The sequence below is a fragment of the Gigantopelta aegis genome, chromosome 8, assembly GCF_016097555.1.
Source record: "Gigantopelta aegis isolate Gae_Host chromosome 8, Gae_host_genome, whole genome shotgun sequence".
In the NCBI taxonomy this organism is placed as follows: Eukaryota; Metazoa; Mollusca; class Gastropoda; order Neomphalida; family Peltospiridae; genus Gigantopelta; species Gigantopelta aegis.
Window position 1 is genome coordinate 3,595,300 of NC_054706.1, and position 27,425 is coordinate 3,622,724.

The 27,425-nt window shown below is 35.1% G+C and overlaps 2 protein-coding genes across 4 annotated transcripts in view; one reads left to right on the forward strand and one right to left on the reverse strand.

Annotated features, from left to right (window-relative positions):
* LOC121378332 (protein HID1-like) overlaps nt 1-14,425 on the forward strand; it is a 44,691-nt gene extending 30,266 nt beyond the window's left edge. Inside the window, exons 17-21 of the mRNA XM_041506452.1 lie at nt 1,643-1,818; nt 2,254-2,385; nt 3,125-3,216; nt 3,579-3,737; nt 9,505-14,425. Of these exons, the coding sequence (XP_041362386.1) occupies nt 1,643-1,818; nt 2,254-2,385; nt 3,125-3,216; nt 3,579-3,737; nt 9,505-9,568 (623 nt within the window). The 3' untranslated portion in view covers nt 9,569-14,425. The remainder of the gene's footprint in view (nt 1-1,642; nt 1,819-2,253; nt 2,386-3,124; nt 3,217-3,578; nt 3,738-9,504) is intronic.
* A 5-nt stretch (nt 14,426-14,430) lies between these two features.
* Nucleotides 14,431-27,425, reverse strand: part of LOC121378331 (centrosomal protein of 131 kDa-like) — a 52,662-nt gene continuing 39,667 nt past the window's right edge. For all 3 annotated transcript variants that reach the window (XM_041506450.1, XM_041506449.1, XM_041506448.1), the window contains exons 18-20: nt 25,287-25,373; nt 24,600-24,817; nt 14,431-21,295 (exon numbers count right to left, since the gene is read on the reverse strand). In XM_041506450.1, coding sequence (XP_041362384.1) covers nt 21,163-21,295; nt 24,600-24,817; nt 25,287-25,373 — 438 coding nt within the window. In that variant the 3' untranslated portion in view covers nt 14,431-21,162. The remainder of the gene's footprint in view (nt 21,296-24,599; nt 24,818-25,286; nt 25,374-27,425) is intronic.

The following is a 27,425-nucleotide window of genomic DNA, read 5'->3' on the forward strand; positions in this document are numbered from 1 at the left end:
ATTTTGGCATATAGTTCATATACCATTATTTCATTGTGGCTGGCCGCATGCATTTTCAGACACATGCGTAACACATCACTGGCTGCATGTGTTTTCAAACACATGTGTAACACATCATTGGCTGCATGCGTTTTCAAACACATGCATAACACATCACTGGCTGCATGCGTTTTCAAACACATGCGTAACACATCACTGTAAAAGATTTGAGTTTTTAACTGATCCTTCAGGACTCAAACTAAAGAAGTTGTCTCCCATGGCAAGTTAAAAACAAAATTGCTGTGGGTAAAACAGCCCACCGACGTCAATTTAAAGTCTGCCCATGGCATTTGAAAAAAACCCACAACTTTTATAGAATAATAATAAATACGACTTTTATAGAATAATAATAAATACGACTGAAAGGTTATTTTGCTGTATGTAGACATATTTTAAATGTACTAATGTAATATACTGGTAGCTAATGTACACCAGGTGTAAACATTTTGACATTATTGAGGAGCTTTACCGACGGCACTATTGTGCCATCAGTGATGCTCCCGACCTACGGCAATTTATATCTCAACGATGGCAACTGCTTCGTTAAGTTCGAGCCCTGTCCTTGAAGATTAGATATGTTGTCATATGAGAGCTCTAGTAATAGTAGATATCTGCTCACCTTATTCTGGTTGGCTATATGTTCATAAACATTACTATTGTATAATATAAGTACGGTGAAACCTGAAAACTGAACTCTCAGTAAACTGAATTCCCTCAAAACTGGACATTTTTCACAGTTCCTCTCAGTATAGAAGAGAACCTCTCTGAACTGGATATTCCTTGAACGTGAACTTTGTACTTGTACCCGTCGGTGTCCAGTGTAGATGGGTTTCATTGTTTTTAATTTCCATCAAATAATTATTTGGTTTTTTTACACCATTAAATTAAATGTATTTTGCACTGTATACAATAAGAAACATAAATCTGGACTCAGTGTTTTTGCTTTTGGCTTCTGTGCATGGACATTTTCTGGCTGACATCACTGTCTGTACTAGGCTGCTTGACGATGGCCTTTGCATGATACATTTTCAGATTACAATTAAACTGGTCTGGTTTCTCTATCTAAGTTTGGATTTTTCATATATAAGCTTTGAATTTTTATATTGATGATGATCATCACTTCATTTTCGCATTTACCTTCGTTTAACACCCAATAGACGATGCATTTTTTCATGCTGGGGTGTCGTTAAACATTCATTCATTCATTTATTCATTCATTCTTTCTTTCAAATATTTATTTGATTAAAACTTAATTTTTGTACACTACATTTATAATGTAGTATTAGATAGGTGGCTTAATTGTAGTAACATTAAAAGTATATTATTGCAAAGTTACATGTGATTTAAAATCTGACTTCTTTACTTAGTTAAATGTCAGTGATCTACATGTGTACTTTCGACAATATACACAATCAGAAAAAATTTCTTTTTCAATTCTTATTACACCATGTGAGATTTTTTTTTTTTTTTAAACCAAAAATACAAAATCTCTAGATTTGTTATTCACTTTAAAACCAGTATAGCATGTCAGGTTGCTATGGTTTGAAAAAGGCAGACCATGTTGAATTGCCAAACTGTACTGTGAGAGACACCTGTTTTGAAGGTCTGGATAAGATGACGGAGAAGGGGCCTCCAGATGACAGCCACAAACAAACATTGAAGGAGATCGCCGAATGCACGGGAACGGAAAGTGTCCAGCCGCCGAGTGAGATCCAAGATCCACTGGAAGACGAGGGCAAGAAGTCTCCTACCGAGAGTGAGAACGTGCTGGCTCAGAAGGTATGATACCAAAACAAACAGGGGAAATCTGGGTGTACGGAATAACTACTTGAGGCAATTGTAATAATTTAGATGTGGGTTTCAGAATGTTTCAAGTTTAGTAGTCTACAAGATTTACCAGCAGCTTCCATGTTAAATAGCCATGCAGTGTAGTAACATCACTTTTGATTGGTTGAGAGGATAATATTATATGTTATGTTATGGTTGACACAGATGGCTAGAACTGGCTTACATTGCTAGAAACATCAAAAGTGAAGTATGATTTAAGTGCAATTTTAAAAATATATAAAACTAATTTACTCTGTTCATGTGTGGGCATTGTAATAGATGCCGATAATGCACCCAACTGAATTTGAAAAAAAACAAACCCAGAAAGAAAAGAGTTGTCTTGACTTGCATTAAAGATCTCCAGTTATTTAGTGAAGTGTTTTTCAGTTGACCCCACCTTCAAGTCCTGCATCTACCCCAGAACACCATCCTCCAGAACATCAGCCTCCTCGCGGACCCATTGTCAGGTCATCATCATCAACCATCGCACCCGGGTCATGGGTGGCAACGCCAGAATGGGTTAGTTTACTTAAAAACTACTTAATTTTCTTGATGAAACATTCAAAGTGTTGTTTTTAAAACACAAGATACAAAGTAGCATTAGAAAACCAGAATTTCAACCATGTATGTTATGCCAAATTTTGGTTGTAAAATGTCTAATTACAGATTTCATCCTTTATTAAAAATATTCTTATTTCCAGTTATACATATCAAGCTTTTAAGAAATAGTGTCTCCATGTTGTTAGAACGTTAATTTATTTTAATTTATTTCCTGTGAGTTGCAGTAATAGCTTCATTATTATGTATAGTGTTTTAATCACAAATTTCTGAGATGGCTTATCATCATAATCACATTAACAGTGTGTTATTAGTAAACCTGTAGACTGTAATCAGTTAACCATAGACTAGTTCTGTAATCTGTTACCTGTAGACTGGTTGGTGTAATCTGTTAACTGTAGTCTGGTTATTGTAATCAGTTAACCGTAGACTGGTTGGCGTAATCTGTTAACCGTAGACTGGTTGGCGTAATCTGTTAACCGTAGACTGGTTGGCGTAATCTGTTAACCGTAGTCTGTTTTGTGTAATCAGTTAACCGTTGACTGGTTGCTTTAATCTGTTAACCGTAGACTGGTTGCTTTAATCTGTTAACTGTAGACTGGTTGGTGTAAACTGTTAACCGTAGACTGGTTGGCGTAATCTGTTAACCATAGACTGGTTGGTGTAATCTGTTAACCGTAAACTGGTTGGTGTTTGTCAGGTTCAGACATGGAAGCAGAAACTGCCGCTACAGACAATCATGAGGATGCTGCAAGTCCTCGTCCCTCAGGTGGAGAAGATTTGTATAGACAAGTAAGACGTTTATCATGCCGTCGCAAACAATTTTCAGTATGCAACAATATTACCAAATGTTATCTTAAACTTTTTTAATTTAAATAAATAAGAAATTAGTAAAGATTATTTTGTAATCACATGCTGTTTTTAACAAATTTGTTCTTTCCAAGGAAAAGTTCATGAGGTTGATGCAGCCATCTTGTCTTATTGCTTGAACCAGCTGAAATTAATTACTGTATGTCCGATACGGATTAAACAATATTATATGTTGTTGCACACACTCAAGGACACACAAACAAATAAACAAACAAACATACTTTTGTTACCGTATAATTTTGTAAATTGAATTTAAAATATTAATTTAAAACAAATATTTTTAGGGGACTGACAGATGAGAGTGAAATTCTGAAATTTCTCCAGCACGGTACGCTGGTTGGTCTATTGCCAGTTCCACACCCGATCTTGATCCGCAAGTACCAGGCTAACACTGGGACCACCATGTGGTTCAGAACCTACTTGTGGGGAGTCATCTATCTCAGGTAAACTCACAGTTATACAGAGGATGATAAATTAAATCTCTGATACGTCTTCAGTGTTTTGACCGGCATCGTGGCAGGCCATCGGTCTACAGGCTGGTAGGTACTGGGTTCGAATCCCAGTCGAGGCATGGGGTTTTTAATCCAGATACCGACTCCAAACCCTGAGTGAGTGCTCCGCAAGGCTCAATGGGTAGGTGTAAACCACTTGCACCGACCAGTGATCCATAACTGGTTCAACAAAGGCCATGGTTTGTGCTATCCTGCCTGTGAAAAGTGCAAATAAAAGATCCCTTGCTGCCTGTCGTAAAAGAGTAGCTTATGTGGTGACAGCGGGTTTCCTTTCAAAATCTGTGTGGTCCTTAAAGGAAACATGTCACGTAAACCATATTTGGCACCAACCATGTACAATTAATTATAAATTGAATCACCTAAAAAAAAAAATTATAAAAAATTAATTACTTAAAATATCTCCAAAAAAGAACCCCAGATACGAGCTCTTAGCGGAAATTGCCGATCTTTAATGAGCAGGGCAATCACGAGGTCCGTGACGTCAGTGACGCGTCGCTTGATCTGAAGCCTTACACTTAAAAGCATTAGTCCGTACCACTCATAAAGAATCTAAGACTTGCACAGCTTTCCAAAACAAAGAGTGTTCGTTCGCAAAACGTTTTGCCGTATCAATATGAGCTGTTAGTAAATGAAGAAAGACACACATTTACTTACAACAGTGATACTGAAGAAAAAACGGATAGCGAGTCGGAGGGTGGAGAAACTGATGGTGCCAGACCAGACCGGTCGACCAATTTACAGCCCGGAGCCCGAAAGTAACCCGGAGACAAAACCAAAACTCGGATGCTAATGCCGAGGTGTATACTGTTCATATTTAGCATAAAGATACACCTCGATATGATGTATTTAAATATGTAAAAAATATAAATGTAGGACAAACATTTTTTTTTTTTTTTTTTTTTTAGAAAATATCGCATTTTTTTTATGTTCGGGCTGTACATAATGAAATCTGTATGCACAGTGTAAACAAACGCTCTAATTTACGACAAGGCGCTTCACTTTCATTAACCTGACTTGTAAAACAACATAAATGACTTGAGAGTATAATCAACTTTTAAACTAAATATATTTCTATTTGCATCAATAGAACGAAATGGGGTTATAGTATTTTTCTCTCATAAAAAAAGTAGCATATTATTAGGCCTATTGGTAGGGTGCGTTAGAGTAAAAACGACCACTCACGATACCCAAGTGATAATTTTCTTTTCTTTGGTACTACGTAATTGGTCAGTTTTGTAATTTTAGATGGGAAAGTCTACTTAATCAAGGGTTTTACAGCATTATTTACAGTAATGAAGCAGGGCGGCTGATAATGTCCATTAACATTGTACTATAGTCGCGACAGGTTACGCCACAATACCCTGTGATCTTAAAAAAACTGGCACGTATTTTGTACGTATGTCTAGACCGTGGTAATCACTTACCTGGTCGATACCCTGCAATATACACCTGCCAATCAGGAATCACATGTGCAGGCCACGGAAAGAAAGGACCAATTAACTAAAACAACACTCTGATTCTCAAGTCAGCCCGTGGATGAAACATAATAGTTATTTCAACACCGACAGTAGTGGTTTATTTTGTATTGAACTTCGTGTTGCTTTGGGGCTTCGGGCGATGAGGAACGTTTTTATGACGTATTCCGCCCGAAGATTAAAAACATTATTTAAAAGTATTATTGTTTTCTACACGTTTAAAAAAAAACATATTTAAATACATCGTACTGAGATGTATCCTCATGCCAAATCCCATGTTTGTATATGCCATATTTAATTACTTATTGGCGTTTCCTTCTTCGGACGGTGAATACAGATTTTGTTATGTAGGCCTACAGCCCTAACATGAAAAACCTTTTTTTTTTCAAAAAAAAAAAATAAATAAAAAATTATACATTTTTGTTTTAACATATATAAATACATCATGCTGAGGTGTATCTTTGTGCCAAATATGTACAATGTACACCTCGGCATTCGCAACCGAGTACTGTTTTTGTCTCCGGGCTGTAAATAGGCTGACACCAAAGTACTATGCGGTGTTGGTGTCCAATCTTTTCTTTTGCGATAAAATACACGCGTCTTTCTTCGGATACAATCCTTTGGAAAACCATAAAAAGACCATCCCGATCGTTTAAACTGTTTATTTTTACACCCAAAGGCCGCGCAGTACGGCACTGTTGGACTGAAAAGATCGTAAGCCCCTTACTCCATATATAAACAGTTAACAACAATGGAAGAGTACAGCGACTCTGACGTCACTTCCCTTTTTTTTCGAACGCTCACGAAGAAATATGCATAAATCGTACTTTGATACTGATTAGCGTAATTTCTTCATTTTAAGTTAACTACACGTATTTTATTGTTATAAAGTTATTTGTATATTATTTTTATATCATTTTTCTTTTAAAATGAGCTATAATATGGTCTCGTGTCATGTTTCCTTTAACCATATGTCTGATGCCATATAACCGTAAATAAAATGTGTTGAGTGCATTGTTAAATAAAACATTTTTTCTTTTTTTCTTCAGTGTTTTGTTATCTAATTCTATGTCTTCACCGTGTTTTGTTATCTAATTCTGTCTTCACAGTGTTTTGTTATCTAATTCTGTGTCTTCACCGTGTTTTGTTATCTAATTCTGTCTTCACAGTGTTTTATTATCTAATTCTCTGTCATCACCGTGTTTTGTTATCTAATTCTCTGTCTTCACCGTGTTTTGTTATCTAATTATATGTCTTCACCGTGTTTTGTTATCTAATTGTCTGTCTTCACAGTGTTTTGTTATCTAATTGTCTGTCTTCACAGTGTTTTGTTATCTAATTCTATGTCTTCACCGTGTTTTGTTATCTAATTCTATGTCTTCACCGTGTTTTGTTATCTAATTGTCTGTCTTCACAGTGTTTTGTTATCTAATTCTATGTCTTCACCGTGTTTTGTTATCTAATTATATGTCTTCACCGTGTTTTGTTATCTAATTGTCTGTCTTCACAGTGTTTTGTTATCTAATTGTCTGTCTTCACAGTGTTTTGTTATCTAATTGTCTGTCTTCACAGTGTTTTGTTATCTAATTCTATGTCTTCACCGTGTTTTGTTATCTAATTGTCTGTCTTCACAGTGTTTTGTTATCTAATTGTCTGTCTTCACCGTGTTTTGTTATCTAATTGTCTGTCTTCACAGTGTTTTGTTATCTAATTGTCTGTCTTCACCGTGTTTTGTTATCTAATTGTCTGTCTTCACCGTGTTTTGTTATCTAATTCTATGTCTTCACCGTGTTTTGTTATCTAATTGTCTGTCTTCACAGTGTTTTGTTATCACAGTGTTTTGTTATCTAATTGTCTGTCTTCACCGTGTTTTGTTATCTAATTGTCTGTCTTCACAGTGTTTTGTTATCTAATTGTCTGTCTTCACAGTGTTTTGTTATCTAATTGTCTGTCTTCACAGTGTTTTGTTATCTAATTGTCTGTCTTCACAGTGTTTTGTTATTTAATTCTATGTCTTCACAGTGTTTTTTTTAATTTAATTCGTCAACTTACTACATTGATTTGTTCTTCTTAAATGGAAATATAATCATAAATATTTTGACAGTAATGCTTTAAAGTTGACAAGTAAGTTAATTTATTCATAACATTACTAAGAACTGTTCTAAATATTGATCACACAGGAAAAGCGGAAAGCATTGTAATAAGCAACAGACAAATGGATATAATTTTGATTAGGACTTTAATAACAAATTATAGTGACCAGTATTGCTGAAAATGTATGAACCAAGTCCATGATACCATAAAGGGAAAATTAACATGGGAATTGCGAAATTATAATTTGAGCTTGAATGTTATTATTGGCAAATATAATTAAGCACTCTATTTAGTGGGGGCGAGATGTAGCCCAGTGGTAAAGTGCTTGTTTGATGCACAGTTGGTTTGGGATCGATCCCTGTCAGTAGGCCCATTAGGCTATTTCTTACTCCAGCCAGTGCACCACGACTGGTACATCAAAGGCCATGGTATGTACTACCCAGTCTGTGGGATGGTGCATATAAAAGATCCCTTGCTGCTAATAAAAAAAAAAGAGTAGCTCATGAAGTGGCGACAGCGGGTTTCCTCCCTCAATATCCATGTGGTCCTTAACCATATGTCCGATGCCATATAACCGTAAATAATATGTGTTGAGTGTGTTGTTAAATAAACCATATCCTTCCTTATACTTGTTAATGTGACTCTTGGCTATACTAGTTACAGTGTGACTCTTGGCTATACTCATTACAGTGTGACTCTTGGCTATACTAGTTACAGTGCGACTCTTGGCTATACTAGTTACAGTGCGACTCTTGGCTATACTAGTTACAGTGCGACTCTTGGCTATACTAGTTACAGTGCGACTCTTGGCTATACTAGTTACAGTGCGACTCTTGGCTATACTAGTTACAGTGCGACTCTTGGCTATACTAGTTACAGTGCGACTCTTGGCTATACTAGTTACAGTGCGACTCTTGGCTATACTCATTACAGTGCGACTCTTGGCTATACTAGTTACAGTGTGACTCTTGGCTATACTAGTTACAGTGCGACTCTTGGCTATACTAGTTACAGTGTGACTCTTGGCTATACTCATTACAGTGCGACTCTTGGCTATACTAGTTACAGTGTGACTCTTGGCTATACTCATTACAGTGCGACTCTTGGCTATACTAGTTACAGTGCGACTCTTGGCTATACTAGTTACAGTGCGACTCTTGGCTATACTAGTTACAGTGCGACTCTTGGCTATACTCATTACAGTGCGACTCTTGGCTATACTAGTTACAGTGTGACTCTTGGCTATACTCGCTATACTCATTACAGTGCGACTCTTGGCTATACTAGTTACAGTGCGACTCTTGGCTATACTAGTTACAGTGCGACTCTTGGCTATACTAGTTACAGTGCGACTCTTGGCTATACTAGTTACAGTGCGACTCTTGGCTATACTAGTTACAGTGCGACTCTTGGCTATACTCATTACAGTGCGACTCTTGGCTATACTAGTTACAGTGCGACTCTTGGCTATACTAGTTACAGTGCGACTCTTGGCTATACTAGTTACAGTGCGACTCTTGGCTATACTAGTTACAGTGCGACTCTTGGCTATACTAGTTACAGTGCGACTCTTGGCTATACTAGTTACAGTGCGACTCTTGGCTATACTAGTTACAGTGCGACTCTTGGCTATACTAGTTACAGTGCGACTCTTGGCTATACTAGTTACAGTGCGACTCTTGGCTATACTCGTTACAGTGCGACTCTTGGCTATACTCATTACAGTGCGACTCTTGGCTATACTAGTTACAGTGCGACTCTTGGCTATACTAGTTACAGTGCGACTCTTGGCTATACTAGTTACAGTGCGACTCTTGGCTATACTAGTTACAGTGCGACTCTTGGCTATACTAGTTACAGTGCGACTCTTGGCTATACTAGTTACAGTGTGACTTTTGGCTATACTAGTTATAGTATGACAATAGCATACATGTAACTGATGCACCTATATATGGTGAGGATTTTTTTTGTCTTTTTACTGCTGATGTCATTACGAATGCATTTCCCACAAAAATATTTCCCTTTATGGTAGTCACTTGTAGTTTGTGTTGGCTGGCAGAATGTTTGTGAATATACTGACATGTTTCTAACATCTATGTATATACTCATGCCTTTGTATTATTTTCCAGGAATGTTGACCCGCCAGTGTGGTACGATACTAACGTCAAACTGTTTGAGATACAGAGAGTGTAAAGTGAGATGGCCATCAGTCAACAACACTGATAGATGTCTACAGTTGGACAAAACTCATTTTAATGGGGGATATAGAATATTTTGGACTTAACTTCCAGGTGGAAATGTAGTAGAGATTTACGGATTTTCACATTTTAACAAAAATATTTTTATGACAATAAGATTTATTTTTGGGTATCGTGGTCGGGGAACCTTGAATAATAAAATCATAGTACTTGTGTACTGTATTTTTTCAAATACAGTATATAAAAATTATATAAACCATTTTGGTAATCAAATATAGTCTTAACAGTTATTACTGTTAATAATTTCATAAATATTTCAAGCACATCATAATAGATTATTTCACACATGCATACATTTACACAAAATATATATAGTCATACACAGATGTATTATATATACATAGATTATGGAGTACTCATTTAAACCACCTAAATTCTTTGATCTCATATTCAAATTTTTAAAGTATATAATATTTTGTTTACACTGAAATATTTATCAGTACTTAAGCTTATCGCACACGAGAGCCATCAGCGAGCAAAACATTACTTGAGATTTATCCTCAGCTGACAGCACTTGTATTTGGTTTTGAGGGAAATGTTGTGTTTTAATATCTCTGGCAATGCTTGACAATAATATCACCATATGCACATGAGCTGAATTTATAAATTGTGTAATAGAAAAAATAGAAACACGAAAATTGCATGGGTAATAGAACCATGAAAAATAGCATGATTGTGACAGTGGTAAGCAAACTAGCTCAGCACAGTGAGCTAACGACCAAGCAAAACGTCTCCAGTAAGGTTCTGCTCAGCTGATAGCTCTTGTGTGCAGTAGGTTTTAATTGCTGCATAATGTTAAAGCAAAACAAAAATAGTTTTACTGAAAAAACTAAAGGGACAAAATATCTTGGGGTGTTGACAATCATCTACAAATGGACTGTGTTCATAAGCTGTGATGTGGTACATCTCTGTTTCTTTGTGTGTATGGCATCACAAAATGTCAGTTGCATTGTGTGTTTTGTCTTGGGCAGGGAATATTTTGTTTTCAAAATCATGTTGAGTGATATTTCTAGTCAATTGAAATTGATTAGCAACTACTGTTTAATGTTTTACAGTTGTATAGCAATCACTGAAACTTGCGTAGTGAATTGCACCGTGATACTGAACAAAATGTTCCCTGTTGGGCAATAGAACATGTTCTAATCATTAACGTTGATCGACTTGATCATGGTCGTATCCAACCTAAAATAATGGGACAGGGGCAGACAAGGGGTCAGTAGAAACAAAATTAATTAGGGCACAGTAATATAGGGTTTCCTCTAACTTAACAAAAAAAGGCACTTTTAAACAAATATATGACATTGTATGTTTTGGGTAGAGAAAAAGTACTTCAGTTTACGTTTATTAACTTTTGTGTAAACTGTAGAACAGCAAATTTACACTTTTAAAATCAAATCCTGTTTTTATTTTATTTTTTAAACAATTGTAAGAAATAATCATGTGCATAAAGCTCCTTGGAATCTGTGCTAAAGAAATAAGAAATGCTATTCCCCCAGATAACATTACTGATGACAATACTTGTCTACTTACATGTTACGACTCCTGGACACGAGTATTTGACAGTGACAGTATCTTAAAGAGGATTTGTGCAATCTCCTTTTTGTAGCTAGAGTTATTCTACTGCTTCATGGATTAGTCTTAAACAAATATAATTTAGATGAAATGGTAGAAATGCCAAGCAACTTATTAAAAGCCTTATATCAGTATGTTGTAGAAGTATTTAACCACTTCGTATCCAATATTGGTCTCTTATGGGTAGGTCTGATTATGTGCAAATAGTGTTTGCTGTATCAGCACTCACAGGTGGCATGCTGCTACAAGGCAGTTGATAATATCTGTTAATAGTGAAGAAATTAAAGTTTGTTAAAGTTGTAGTTGTAATTGTTTTTTTTGCTTCAGTGAAAGTTGTTATATGATCTGGTGGCAAGACATTGGGTTGTTAAAGCTGTTGTTACATACAATCATATATTTGCATTAGGAGATGTTAAATCATGTTGTATGTAATACAATTATTACTGTTGGAGAATGTATATTTGGGTTGTGAAATGAGGGTGTAGTATTATGTAGTTTAATATGTTTATTGTACATCTGTTGTGAATTTAATATTGTACTTTTGTTCATTGTACAAAGTGATAAGTAAAATTATTGTGAAGTACATTTCATTGTAAACATTACATAATGCCATTTACAAGCTACTTGTATTAATATCCTGGCCCTCGTTCCACAAAGCGATCTTAGCACTAAGATCACCTTAAGTGTATAGTCGTTATACATTTATGGTGATCTTAGGGCTAAGATCGCTTCGTGGAACAGGGCCATGAACATTACATTGGACCATTAACAAGATATTGCTATTCATACAGAGACTGTGTATGTTAAAAATCCATGGGTATCAAAATGCATTATGATAAATAACGTCTTACTGTTGACTATTGGGAACAAATTGAGCAGAATCAATGGTGAAACCAACGGGTATATAGAAGTATTTATGATAATCTCAAAAAATATGGTTGAAAAAAAAAAAAACCACTTGAATATGGCAAACAAACAAAATGTTTTTAAATATAAAAGGGATACAGTTTAATGTCATTATTGGGAACAAACAAAAAAACAAAACAAAAAAAACCCCTGACAAATGATCTGCTTTACTCATAGCACATTTCAGAATTAAAAGTTTCATTTTGGAGTTTTTTAAAAAAGAAAAGAAAAAAAAGGTATAAATTTTATTCTTTGACTAACATTTTTAAATAAGAGCATTCAGCATGAGCATTTGTGTGTGTGTATCAAGTCATCCTCAGTGAATATATTTTATGTAAATAAAAGTATACACTGACCTGATTATTTCTTCCAGCTGTTTCCATGTGTAATATGTTGTAAAAGACTAATTAGTGTCATTTCATTTATATAACCTTAATTAATATGTGAGGGTGCAAGGGTAAGCTTTGCAATCGCTTGTCTGTCAACTCTTCATGAGTAACGACACAAAAGATGTATTTGCAAGGGCCAAGTCAAGTCAATTGTTAACTTGAGATCTAGTTATTAGAGTAGCTTAGTTCTCCACATACTGTATACGTATTCTGTATTGTGATTGGTTAATTGGTGGTAGTGTTTTCCCCAGTCTTTTCACAGTGATTTGTCATTGGTTGGTTATTTATAAAGTGATATTTACTCTACCCATGTGTTAAAAAACAGTTCGTGAACGGCTAAGAACCCGTTCTAGTTCCTGCCCCGGAACCACCCACTGGCTATGTCAGAGGCTGGATCCGTGGTAGGCGTGCCTGAACCTTTATTGGATATGGGCACGTAAATAGAGTTTCTTCCTTCCCGTTCTAGTCACACCACCGTGCGAGGTAGTGTGGGATTCGAGAACCCGTTCTAGCCACACCACCGTGCGAGGTAGTATGGGATTTGAGAACAGGAACATGTTTAGGAACACATTTTCTGCACAAAACAGTTTTGAATACATGTAGCTATGGATGTTTGAATCTCTGGTGGATGTAAGCATTTGCAAAACGGTTGATAGATAATACAGGTGCACATTTCAGGTTCACAATGGGGTTATCGATTGTTATGACTTGTACTGTCTGCAAGGATCGCATCATCATGTAAGCATAGATGCCGTACGGCTTTCATACAAAATTCTGACATTGTACATCTATGTCAAAATTAATATCACTGGTTTCTCTCTGATGATTTTGCTTATGGATATAAATTTTTACTATGTATTCAAAACTGTTACAGTGCGTCGTTAAATAAAACATTTCCTTCCTTCCTTTCAAAACTGTTGCTGAATGGCTTGAATATATCACTAGGTGAGGTAGTGGCGATTTGAGACAGGAACTTATTTAGGAACACGTTCCCAGCACCAGAGCAGAATTTAGACTATATGCTTTCATGTTCAGTGTGTATACTATTTTTAATAATGGATGTAGTGTTCCTACTAGCTGTTGAGGTGTAATATTACCAGCAAGTGAAATGTTTATTTAATAGATGATTAGATCATGATAAACAAAAAAGGGAGGGATTATGGTTGCCAATACTGCATTTTAGAATAAAATCATTTCTGATTGTTTGCACAATTGTTTTAACATAAATACTTGTACCTGCTGATCTTTACCATACAAATAACATTATTTCTTATCTTTCCGACGCCATATAACCGTAAATAAAATGTGTTGAGTGAGTCGTTAAATAAAACATTTCCTTTACCATACTGAGATTTAATTTATTTTAGCACATTGGCCAAATACTTAAACTGGCCATTATTTGTTCAATTTAAATTATGCATGTCATAAATGATTTGTTCAATGATAGTTTTATTTCTCGTCATGGTCAGATTTTATCAATCTTGCAGTGTTAGTATGTTACTTCCAGAAACCTACAACACATCAGCTAACCATTGTAGGTTTTTTTTATTTATTGGTCAGCATAATGATGCATTCTTAATCATGTAAGTCATTATTTTGTCTCAAAAAGAAATAAAAAGACCCGTTATTTTCAGTTGTTATGGGCAACACCACTTCTTAGGTCGATTACTTCCTACCATAATTTTTCATTACTCAGATAGCCATGAAACAGAAATCTTATAATGCATTTTCTTCTCTCCCATGACCAAGCTCAGTTTCAGTCTTTTCCTTACATTCCTTTGTAACAATTTTGTCTAAATTGTATAAATATTGGTGATATTCTTGTATTTAATCATATGTGTGTGTGTATATATATATATATATATATATTGGTGTCTTTTTGTTTTGTACAGCTGATGTAAATAATAATAAAAAATCCAACTACACACACTTTGCTTGTTTGTATTTATTAAACTGGTCTACAAGGCTAGATGTTGAAAGAGCACTTCTGGGTATAGTTCAGATTCTAGCTATATACATGGTGCATATTTTTTTAATACATGAATAAATTAAATCTACACTGAATTATATTTTATAAATGCATGAAGAAATATCGACAACAGACTTGAAAAATACTATAAGACCTGCCAGTTCACATGGCAACAATAAATACACATGAAAACACAGTACTATCGTAGTCTGCCTGTAATCCGATATGTGGGTAGAACCAACTGATCAATGCAGTGAAGTAAATGCATGGGGACAAGTTTACAAAGCCTGTTTTTCTCCAATGTGGATATTTAAGCTTGGTAAATACATGTAGTTACAAGCACGTAAGAAACACCCCCTTTGGCTTTATAAATACATGTAGTTACAAGCACGTAAGAAAATAACCCCACCCCCACCCCCAGGCTTTGTAAATTCAGCCCATAACTGTCATTTGAATTATAAACATCTTTTCAATATAAACATGATCAGCACAAATGAAATTAAATAAAACAAATGATTTGGAGAAGATGCTAAAAATGTGACAAAATTATTAAAATAAAAATAAAGTATACAAAAGAATGCTGATGAAAATGTATTCTGTTAATTTGTTTCTGTACTGGAATTACCGAAGTACATTTGTTCACTTTAATATAACTATTGTTAACTTTATTAATGTATTACTTGAACATGGGTTCATGAAACACCACATTTTAAAAATGACAAGATAATGAATAAAAAACGGAGATTCTTTTTTCTTTTTTTTAAATGCATCACTTCAAAATAGGACTGACAAAAAGTTCTGATTTTAAATTGAACTAAATGCAAGCAAACTTGTGTTCAACTATTTCCAAAGCATCTAGATTACTGTATAGCTCTACATTCTGTTAATACTCGGTTTCAATGGTTCAAGAGTGACATTTTGCATAAACAATACTAAATCTATCTAATATTGAGACCTCTTCCTCAAAATAAATCCATAATAAACATTGTTTCAAATCAGAAACTAATAGCTTGTGACGACACACTGTCAGTACAGTATGCCAAGGAATTTCCTTATAATAATGTAACTTTTACTAAATGTGTTGATGAATATTCATTTAAGCTCTTTACAAGTAGATATTAAAATTGAAATGACAGTTTGCAATGATGAACTTTAAAATATGAATTATTTTATTATTAGGCCCACTATTCATTAATGTGCAGAAAACGCCCTACATCTGTTGAGCATTTTCTGCGTAGTGAAGTTGTAATGGATACATGAACAGTGGTCGAAATTCTGCCGTCCAGACGGTTTCTTTTACTGGTCAACATCGTCACAGGCCGGAAGATATTTTTGCCTGTCGTCTCGTCAGACTTGTAACTATTTTACGTTTTACAGTCGCACATTAGTCCGAGTCGATCATGTTTGGTCTGGAAGGTTTTCATTAAGGCTGACAAATCTTGTAACTGCTGGATTTTCGGCCCATTCTGATCCCTGCATGGAGCACAGACTGCTACAGGAGTAAATACTTGGCCCACAAGTAGCCGGGTTATCTGAAGACTCCATGCATGCATATTGATGGCTTTCAGAATATTCCAAACATGCAAACCAAACGCAAACACACTCACAGCACTGCACCAAACAAAGCTGATGCAAAGTAACACACATCCACTGTCCACAGACCCAATGTTAGATGAACGTCATGTGATAGAAGATGACAGTACCAGTCAAATGGTTTTTAAGTGCTCTGCTGGAGTGTGTGCCCAGGACAGCATGTTTAAACCTTATTATAATCATGAAAATAAGTTGAAATGAAATGAGTAATAAATTTGAATAGCTTTTGTATTAAAACATGAGGTAGAAACCCAATAATAAAGAGTAAAAGCTTGATGATGTCATCTGAATACATCATTCTGTGACAATCTCAGTTCTGGGCCTCAGGAACGATATGTGAGAAGGGGTACATACTATAGTGGGGGGGGGGGTGGGGGGGGGGTGGGGGGGGGGAAGACAAAAACATTTTAAAAATTTATATATATATATATATATTAAAATATAAAAAAAAGTAAATATTTTGGGGTTTGTGTGTGGGGTGTGTGTTGGGGGGAGGGAGGTGGCACACACATTAAAGTCCTTCACAGTTCGTCCGGTGTCATTCAGTTGCAGAAATGTCTAGTAATTTTTTTCTGTCCAAGTAATTTTTTTGGTCTTACATCTGTCAAGAAATTACGAAGCAAATAAAATATTCAACACCCATGTAATAATCCTATACAGTTTTTGTATAAATAAACATTTTAAAACTGCAGCAAATATTTTCTTCTTGTTGTTGTATTAACATTGTTCAAAAAACAGTTTCATATCATGTTCAATATTTTAAGGAAGTTTAGACAGGTTTGACAATATATTCAAGATTTCTAATAATCATATTGACAAACATGTATGTTGAACATAAAACAAGTAATTTGTGGGGGTCAAAAGCTCTACATGACTCGACCCTGTTTTTGACTAATGATGCAAATAGTGATTAAAAAGAAAAACGTCTATAAATAAACTAAGTTGTAAAAACAGAATGAAAACTATGTATTGATACAGGTTGATATCATGTGCATATAAATTATAAAAGAATGCATATCACAGATTCGTTTGTCAATAAACAACTAAATTTGGTATAGCACTAAGTATTACAATGATGTCTAACTAAATAATATTAAAGAGACAGGCAGATTCCCCCACCCCACCCCCACCCCCTATTCAAGTGTCTCTTCTTCCTTTCTGTCTCAATTAAAGTTGGTTCATGTGTCCTACTCTTTGCCCCGACTCCCCAACACAACTTCCTGGATCCACCCCTGAAGAGATGATCCACAGTCTGCTGTCACTGTAACTTATTTCCAACTAATAGAGCCTTTTTAATGACTGAAATTACATATTAAACATTACATTTTAAAATTTATAACCTCAATTTCTGTACATTCAACATGTCTGCAGCAGCACAAACTGGATTTTACCTTCAAACAATTCTGTACATACAAAAACATTAATACACTTTAGGAAATAAAATGAAGTTTGTGCAAATACAAACATTATTATGATCAGAAACACATTGAATATACTGACTGATATTTTAAACAATACATAATTTAAGTAATTAAAACAGCTGTGTTAAAAACATGCTCTCGAGAATGGCAGCAAACTACTGATAGTCCCTTCAAGCACAACAAAACATTACAATATTACTCCGATCTACACACACAGTGGTATTGTTGGATTTCCATCAGGAACCACATGGAACTACAAATCCTTGTCATGTTCAACGTCTTACATACTCAACAAAACATTACAATATTACTCCGATCTACACACACAGTGGTATTGTTGGATTTCCATCAGGAACCACATGGAACTACAAATCCTTGTCATGTTCAACGTCTTACATACTCAACAAAACATTACAATATTACTCCGATCTACACACACAGTGGTATGGTTGGATTTCCATCAGGAACCACATGGAACTACAAATCCTTGTCATGGTCAACGTCTTACATACTCGACAAAAAGAAGAAAGTATACATTTTTAAAACTAGTTACTACCAATAGCAAGTATTCTTCTCATTGGTTTGGCAATCAACCTTACTACATAGGGGTCAGATGCAGCGGGGTCAGTAGGAGAAATTGTCCCCCTCCCAAAACTCTGAAGATAATGACCTGGTCCCCATCTGAAAATCAAATGAAAATATAATCCCCCCCCCCCCCCCCCCCCCCTCCCCCATGACAAATTGCTGTCATCTTGTGATGCCTAGTATCGTCAGTTATTTAAGAAATAAATGTCATTCTTAAGAGTCGTCCTTTGCCGTTTGACATATAATATAAACATAATACGAGATTCAATCCTGGAAACACTAAGTCATTTAACAAGTGGAGACATAAGATGGTTCAAAGTACTCAATTCCATCGCTATACAATAAAGTGCCCTGAAGCTACTATGCAACACAACATCATCAAGCTGCATACATAGAACGTTTGTTGATCAATAAAGTTTGTAAAATCATCCCCAGGAATACATTTATTTATTTATTATTTTTTTACATACACACTATGTTTTGATTTATACAGGCTTTCAAGCAAGATTTTGTGAAAAATAAGGGCTTTTTTAGGGCAAAATTCTTAAAAAATAAGGGCTATTTTTAGGAATTTTTAGGAATTTTTTGATAAAAATAAGGACTGAAATTCAATAATCAATATAAAAGAAAAACATTCTGTACTCACCTCCAGGGAGAACATAAATACAAAAGCTAATTACCAACTCAGAAGATCATGCCAATGGTCATCAACAGCGATATTCAGCATATCAATACAACCAGATTAAAGTAATCTGATATGGTGCAAATCCATGCTGAATATGATGCTGATAACCACCAAGATGTCTTCTGAGAAATACATTAATTCAACATATTCATTATCTGAAAGTATACTAAGGCTAGATTTAATTAATTCCAACACTTATTTTATGTTGCATTTATCAAAAAAAATCAAAATTTAGGATTTTCACCAAAAAATTAGGGCTTTTTAGGATTTTGAAGCTTTAATAAGGAATATTAGGGCTGCTGTCAAAAAATAAGGAAAATTAGGAAAATAAGGGCCCGCTTGCAAGCCTGTTTATAAATAATCATGCTCCAGTTGGTACTAAAGAAAGCTGTGAGCATTCAGGCCACTAATGACTGTGAAAACTATTGCTCAACACTCATAGAAGTTGTTTTGTTTGTGCATTAAATTTAGCAAATCAATTATATGGTCATTATGGGTTACACAAAATGAAAATGGTTACCTGCAATGTTTTGGGCATATAATGAAATAGTTAACGGAAATTATCAATTCCCAGAGACCTGAAATTGCATTATTCTCTAACACAATCATAAACATTATAAAATAGTCTTTATTAGATTGTGGCAATTTGAGCACCAAACTCTATTATAGGCTCCCATTTCCACTGAAACTTTCCATTTTTCTCTTAAACTGTAATAAAACAGTTTAGAATATTTACACAAAATTCATCTGTAACATTCAGACATGATTGTGCACCCTACCCCAAAAAGATCTGATTTTACTGAACAGTAGCAATGTTAATGCGGACTGAGAGATGGCTTTCCAGTTGGGGGTTTGGAGGGCACTGTAAACCCCCCATCGAAAAAGTGTGAAAATTGACTATGCACAGAGTACTTCTGAGCCAACTGGTTGTACAAATTCTAAAAATAAAAGGAATACAATGTGATGTAAGTTTTTATTTTTTGGTTAATATTAATAAAACTCACACTACTGATATGTAGTCGCATCCATCTTATTTATTTATCTTTATTTATTTTTTGAATGCAATCGCTTATTGGTTGTCCTTCAACATTTTTTTTTTCTAGCCAATTCAATTTCCATCCAGTTTTTATTCCTTTTTTAACTTTACCACATCGAATTCATGTTCAACAACACGGGATGCATTTTTTTAAAAGGCAAATTGTTTGCCAACTTGTTACACAGTGAATCATTGGTCTATTGGAAACTGTAGGCCAATCACAATACAGGACAGTCAAGAAGTTCAGATTGTAATATTTGGCTATTTTTGGTATATTCCGGCGAATTTTGTTTTCTCTAGCATCATAAATTAGGGTGAACTGCTCCACTCATTAAAAAAATATAAACATTAACAAGCGGAAAATATAAATTGGTAACAATATATTTAAAAAGCGGAAATCCGTTTTATAACGGAAAACAATCATGTCTGAAAATTGGTTAAATTTATTTATTACCAAGATACCTTGAAAAAAAGAAACCATTTTAAACACATACAAAAACCCTTGGATGTTGTACCAAATTCTATTTAATATTTAAAACAATCTTGATAAATAAAAAAACATACTGTACCCATACATGTACTATATAAGCATGTGTGGTTTTATTGATGGCAAGAAAATATTGTTAACTACAAACTGACACTAAAACATTGTGTTACTGCTGTATGTCAATATAATATCAATGGTCAACATAAGAATTTGTTTATCCAAAATCAAAATTACGAAAAATAGTCTACTGATCAATGTTAACTTGAGAACAAAGCCAGCTAAATATGAGAAGAGATTAACAAATTAATTCAAACTATGTTTACACCATTCTTGCTGTGACATATGGAGAGGCTATAGTTAACATTTCAATTGTGCATGCATTCTCCGCTTTATCCAGTTTTCAATCCAGTTATACAAGAACCACTGATCCATACAACGAACGAAGCAAATATATACATCGTAAGACCTTCAAACTTGGCAAGCTAATGTAGTTGTCCAAGAAATACTTTTACATTATAATTATTTCGAAGTTATTCCTGTACAGGATAGATCTGCAATTTTCATAGGGTATTACTAGTAATCATGAACACCAGCTACCCACACCAGATCACTGACACTGTTAGCAGTAACACACAAATAATGCTGTTGGTCTTACAAGCTTCAGCAACAACGTTTCTGTGAGTAGTAAAATATTATATAGTCACTGAAACAATGTGGTATTGTTTTTCTGAGCAGCTGTTTCCACTCTTCGTTGATCAGCTTTCAGAATAGCATTGTAAAATCACCTAGTAAACATCATTTCCTCAGCAGCTGTTTTCTCTCCAGACGATCGGCTTTCACAAGTAATAGAAAACTACAATTGTAAGTTCACCTAAACCAAGTGACATCATTTCCTCAGCAGCTGTTTTCTCTGTTGTTCTAAGAGTCCCTCCAAGTGGTCGGCTCGCTTCGTGGCAGCCTGATATTGCTGTCGTAGCTGCTGCACCACTTCTTCTTTCTTCAATATCGCCTGCTTCACTCTGAAATACACAAACACACCCAACAAATTATTCGGAGTTCTGTCTGGGCAAAACTGAGACCAAGACTGTAAAACATTCTGTATGAAAACTTGAATCAGGATTAGTGAATTCTGAACATATTTAAAACACAAACTGCATTTTTCTTTTCAAGAATACTTCTCCTGACCTCACAGCATGAGAATTTCTTCTCCACTCATGGTCTGGTTTGAGCATCTCAACATACAGTACTGTATCATACATTATTTTTTATCCAAATCAAAGTGTTACGTTCCACTAGAACACAAAGTGGGACATAATACTTGATGTCATACTATTGGCAAACTATGACCGTAATGAAACATCAGTTAAATGAGTTCAGTAATATAAATTTAAACTCATTATGGGTCATAAATACAATATCAAATTTGATTCCATTTTCTATCTTGATTATGTTATTTGTAAATTACTTTTCACCGTCATTTGCTAAAGCTCATGACAATTGAAAACTATTTCACTTGGAATATAAAGATAACACGAAATGGAAGTATGGCACTGCTGATAAGCTGATCCTCTCAAAGCACTCAAAGACATATGTCACAATGTTGGAGATGGAAAACATTCCATAAATATCTCTGCCACACAGTGTAATAATTATTGGATATTAAACGAGCTTCCATTTCACATCATGTTTATGTCCCGAATGAAATAATGTTGAATTGTCATGAGCTTTAGTGAGCGACACTGAACATTATTTCACTCATGACATAAACATGATACAAAATGGTAACGAGTTTAATATTCTATTTATTACCCATAATCGATTTAAATTCATATCACTGATTTCTGGGTAGGTTGTAGTGCGCCAACTGATCACGTCATCATATGACATCGGTGTGTTATGTCGCACTTGGCGTTCTAGTGGTACGTGACACTTTGACATGAACCACAACATTTTTAACCATGTGGATAATAATGACAAATCCATTACCGTATATCTTCGCCTGTAAGTCGATCTCGGCTATAAGTCGAGTCCCTAATTTCAAGCCCTGAAAACGTATTTTTTTATTGACCCGTTTATAAGTCGACCCATGAAAAACTACTTATAAATATTGAAATATTTCTTATTTTCAGCACATGAGAATAATAATATTTGAACAAAAGAAAATTATTTTACAAACTTCGGTTTTCACGTTTTGTACATCGCAATATAAGACTATTCCAATCAAACTATCATTATTACATAGCATCAAAACGAAATATTCCCTTAGTAGAGAGTGAAAGCTGTTTGACTGTTACTGTATAGTACTGTACAGATGGTTTTGTGCACAGACAACAACTTTATTTATAAACACTGACAACAGATCACTACGATAAAACTGAAAGTATCACGTTTTGCCACCATATTAATACATGTAAGGAGGATAACTCTGGAAAGTACACTGGTTTTGTACCAAATGATGTGTGTCCCTATTGCTCTAGATAGTGAACTGCAGAGATCAGTCTATTTTAAGGGAAAGCTCAGTAATATTCATGAAGTTAATCACCGCCAAAACATTGTTTGAACAACCATTAATGCCAGTGACCAGATTTCAAAATAAACTCAGGCAACAGGTAGTTAGTATTGTTTACATTTTTACTATTAGTGATGACTGTTAATTTAACTAAGTGGACTGTTGTCTTGGCATGTGAGTGAGATCGTACGCCTTTTCGAATAACCAAAACCGTTCTAATGCCAAAAAAAATAGGTTATAAAAAATAAATGTGTCAAATTAACATATTTGAGTATAAATACATGGCATACTTCAACAATAAAACTTGTAAAATAATCCCCAAAACTAATATTTTTTGGTGAAATTTTTTTACCCTCTTATAAGTCGACCCCCCAAGTTATAAAATAATTTTTGGGTGAAAAAAATTCGACTTATAGGCGAAGATATACGGTACTTTCATTACAACATAACGTCATCCTATTGGTCCAGACGTAGCAACAGAAGTTTGTTAATTTCTCGATGCACAGGGAATGTAATATCTGATGACATCATTTTATCTAGGCAAATTGTCTTATTGAGCGTCACTGTTTAGGGACCAAAAATAATCCAAAATAAAGGATGAAGTTTTAGTGTTATGTATTCAAATTTAATTATAAGTATAGCCTGTTATTTCTTTTATGTTCATCTGGATATGAACAAAACAAATCATTTTCAAACTGATGTGAGAAACAAGACACAATCGTTAAATAAATGACCTCTAACCTCTTGTGGACCGTAAACTGATGCGAGAAACAAGACACAATCGTTAAATAAATGACCTCTAACCTCTTGTGGACTGTAAACTGATGTGAGAAACAAGACACAATTGTTAAATAAATGACCTCTAACCTCTTGTGGACTGTAAACTGATGCGAGAAACAAGACACAATCGTTAAATAAATGACCTCTAACCTCTTGTGGACCGTAAACTGATGTGAGAAACAAGACACAATTGTTAAATAAATGACTTCTAACCTCTTGTGGACCGTAAACTGATGTGAGAAACAAGACACAATCGTTAAATAAATGACCTCTAACCTCTTGTGGACCGTAAACTGATGTGAGAAATAAGACACAATCGTTAAATAAATGACCTCTAACCTCTTGTGGACTGTAAACTGACGTGAGAAACAAGACACAATCGTTAAATAAATGACCTCTAACCTCTTGTGGACCGTAAACTGATGTGAGAAATAAGACACAATCGTTAAATAAATGACCTCTAACCTCTTGTGGACCGTAAACTGATGTGAGAAACAAGACACAATCGTTAAATAAATGACCTCTAACCTCTTGTGGACCGTAAACTGATGTGAGAAATAAGACACAATCGTTAAATAAATGACCTCTAACCTCTTGTGGACTGTAAACTGATGTGAGAAACAAGACACAATCGTTAAATAAATGACCTCTAACCTCTTGTGGACCGTAAACTGATGTGAGAAATAAGACACAATCGTTAAATTAATGACCTTTAACCTCTTGTGGACCGTAAACTGATGTGAGAAACAAGACACAATCTTAATAAATAAATGACCTCTAACGTCTTGTGGACTGTAAACTGACGTGAGAAACAAGACACAATCGTTAAATAAATGACCTCTAACCTCTTGTGAACCGTAAACTGATGTGAGAAACGAGAGAAAATAGTTAAATAAATGACCTCTAACCTCTTGTGGACCGTAAACTGACGTGAGAAACAAGACACAATCGTTAAATAAATGACCTCTAACCTCTTGTGGACCGTAAACTGATGCGAGAAACAAGACACAATTGTTAAATAAATGAACTCTGACCTCTTGTGGACCTCGTCCAGCTCCTCATCCTTCTGTCTGCGCAGGTCCTCAGCGTCGTTCTTCACCCGGTCCAGCTCGACGCGGTGTTTCGCCTTCAGCTCGGCCATCTCCATCTTGACGCGCCTGCTCTCCTCCTCCGTCTGCACAATGCGGTCGGCAAACTCCTGACGGATTATGTCCGACACATGGCCGCGCTCCTCGTGAAGCTTTTCAGTCAGCTGAAAAAAAAACAGAGAGAGAAAACATACCACTGTATGTGGAGCACTGGCGTAGTCAGGGGGACATGCATTTCACCAAATACACCTCATTCCCCCCCCCCCCCCCCAACCATGTTATATCTTTTCCTGTTGCCCCATAACATTACTAACAGTGTGGTTGCCCCCCCCCCCCCCCCCCCACACCCACAACCAATGTGGGGGCCCCAACTAATGTGAGTGCCCACCTTAACTAATGTGGGTAGCCCTCCCCAACCAATGTGGGTGGCCCACCTCCAATACAAAATCCTGGCTACATTCATTCAACTATATATTTATATTTATATATGTAATAATCATTTTGTTTTTAATGAAGCTTTGAAAAATAAAATTCTTTGTTCATTAATACTCAAACTGACCTATCACTTACTAATAATTTATTGTATTCATCCAAATCAAATAAACATAACAATGAAAACAGAAATCAAATTACCCGCTTGTTGTCTGCCAGCTCTAAATCTTTCTGCCGAATGATGACCTTCAGTCGCTCGTTTTCAGCCTCTACCTCGGTCATCGCGGCCTATTATCAGAGAAGGAAAAAGCAATCACTATTAACATTATGCTGACTTACACAAGTAAATTAAAAGTTGAAAACATATAATATTTATGAAATCTGGTTAAGAGATTTGTTTTATATTGAGTGAAAAACAGTATTTGTGATGCAAATAATAGAGCTTGTACCATGAAAACTATAAGTTTAGGGATTAATTCTTAAAAATTAAGTTCAGTTAACCAACCTACAAAGAGATACACATTTATTTCCTTCACCTAAATTACTTCATAAAGAAACATTTTATAGCAAACAAAACCTTCTAGAATCACCAGTTTTAAATCTAAGTACTAGTACAATTAAAAATATTATTTTGTAACTTACCATTTGCAACAGACAATTGCATCGATAAATGGAAAATGAGTAGCTGTCCAACTTAGAATTTCAACCAACAGAAAACAGGTGGTATTTTGCTAAATGAGTAATATTTAAACCTTGCTGGCGTATTAAATGTCTAAAATTATAGCCTTCCACAAAACAGCATTTTTGTTTAACAACGCAATAGCATACTAGGCAGCACTAGGCTACACATTGTATTTACTGAAGTCTGAACCAAATTGTTATTGTTTAACAACACAATAGCATACTTATTGCAGCATTAGGCTACACATTGTATTTACTGGTCTGAACCAAATTGTTATTGTTTAACAACACAATAGCATACGTATTGCAGCACTAGGCTACACATTGTATTTACTGAAGTCTGAACCAAATTGTTATTGTTTAACAACACAATAGCATACTAGGCAGCACTAGGCTACACATTGTATTTACTGAAGTCTGAACCAAATTGTTATTGTTTAACAACACAATAGCATACTAGGCAGCACTAGGCTACACATTGTATTTACTGAAGTCTGAACCAAATTGTTATTGTTTAACAACACAATAGCATACTAGGCAGCACTAGGCTACACATTGTATTTACTGGTCTGAACCAAATTGTTATTGTTTAACAACACAATAGCATACTAGGCAGCACTAGGCTCCACATTGTATTTACTGAAGTCTGAACCAAATTGTTATTGTTTAACAACACAATAGCATACTAGGCAGCACTAGGCTCCACATTGTATTTACTGGTCTGAACCAAATTGTTATTGTTTAACAACACAATAGCATACTAGGCAGCACTAGGCTACACATTGTATTTACTGAAGTCTGAACCAAATTGTTATTGTTTAACAACACAATAGCATACTAGGCAGCACTAGGCTACACATTGTATTTACTGAAGTCTGAACCAAATTGTTATTGTTTAACAACACAATAGCATACTAGGCAGCACTAGGCTACACATTGTATTTACTGAAGTCTGAACCAAATTGTTATTGTTTAACAACACAATAGCATACTAGGCAGCACTAGGCTACACATTGTATTTACTGGTCTGAACCAAATTGTTATTGTTTAACAACACAATAGCATACTAGGCAGCACTAGGCTACACATTGTATTTACTGAAGTCTGAACCAAATTGTTATTGTTTAACAACACAATAGCATACTAGGCAGCACTAGGCTCCACATTGTATTTACTGGTCTGAACCAAATTGTTATTGTTTAACAACACAATAGCATACTAGGCAGCACTAGGCTACACATTGTATTTACTGGTCTGAACCAAATTGTTATTGTTTAACAACACAATAGCATACTAGGCAGCACTAGGCTACACATTGTATTTACTGAAGTCTGAACCAAATTGTTATTGTTTAACAACACAATAGCATACTAGGCAGCACTAGGCTACACATTGTATTTACTGGTCTGAACCAAATTGTTATTGTTTAACAACACAATAGCATACTAGGCAGCACTAGGCTACACATTGTATTTACTGGTCTGAACCAAATTGTTATTGTTTAACAACACAATAGCATACTAGGCAGCACTAGGCTACACATTGTATTTACTGAAGTCTGAACCAAATTGTTATTGTTTAACAACACAATAGCATACTAGGCAGCACTAGGCTACACATTGTATTTACTGGTCTGAACCAAATTGTTATTGTTTAACA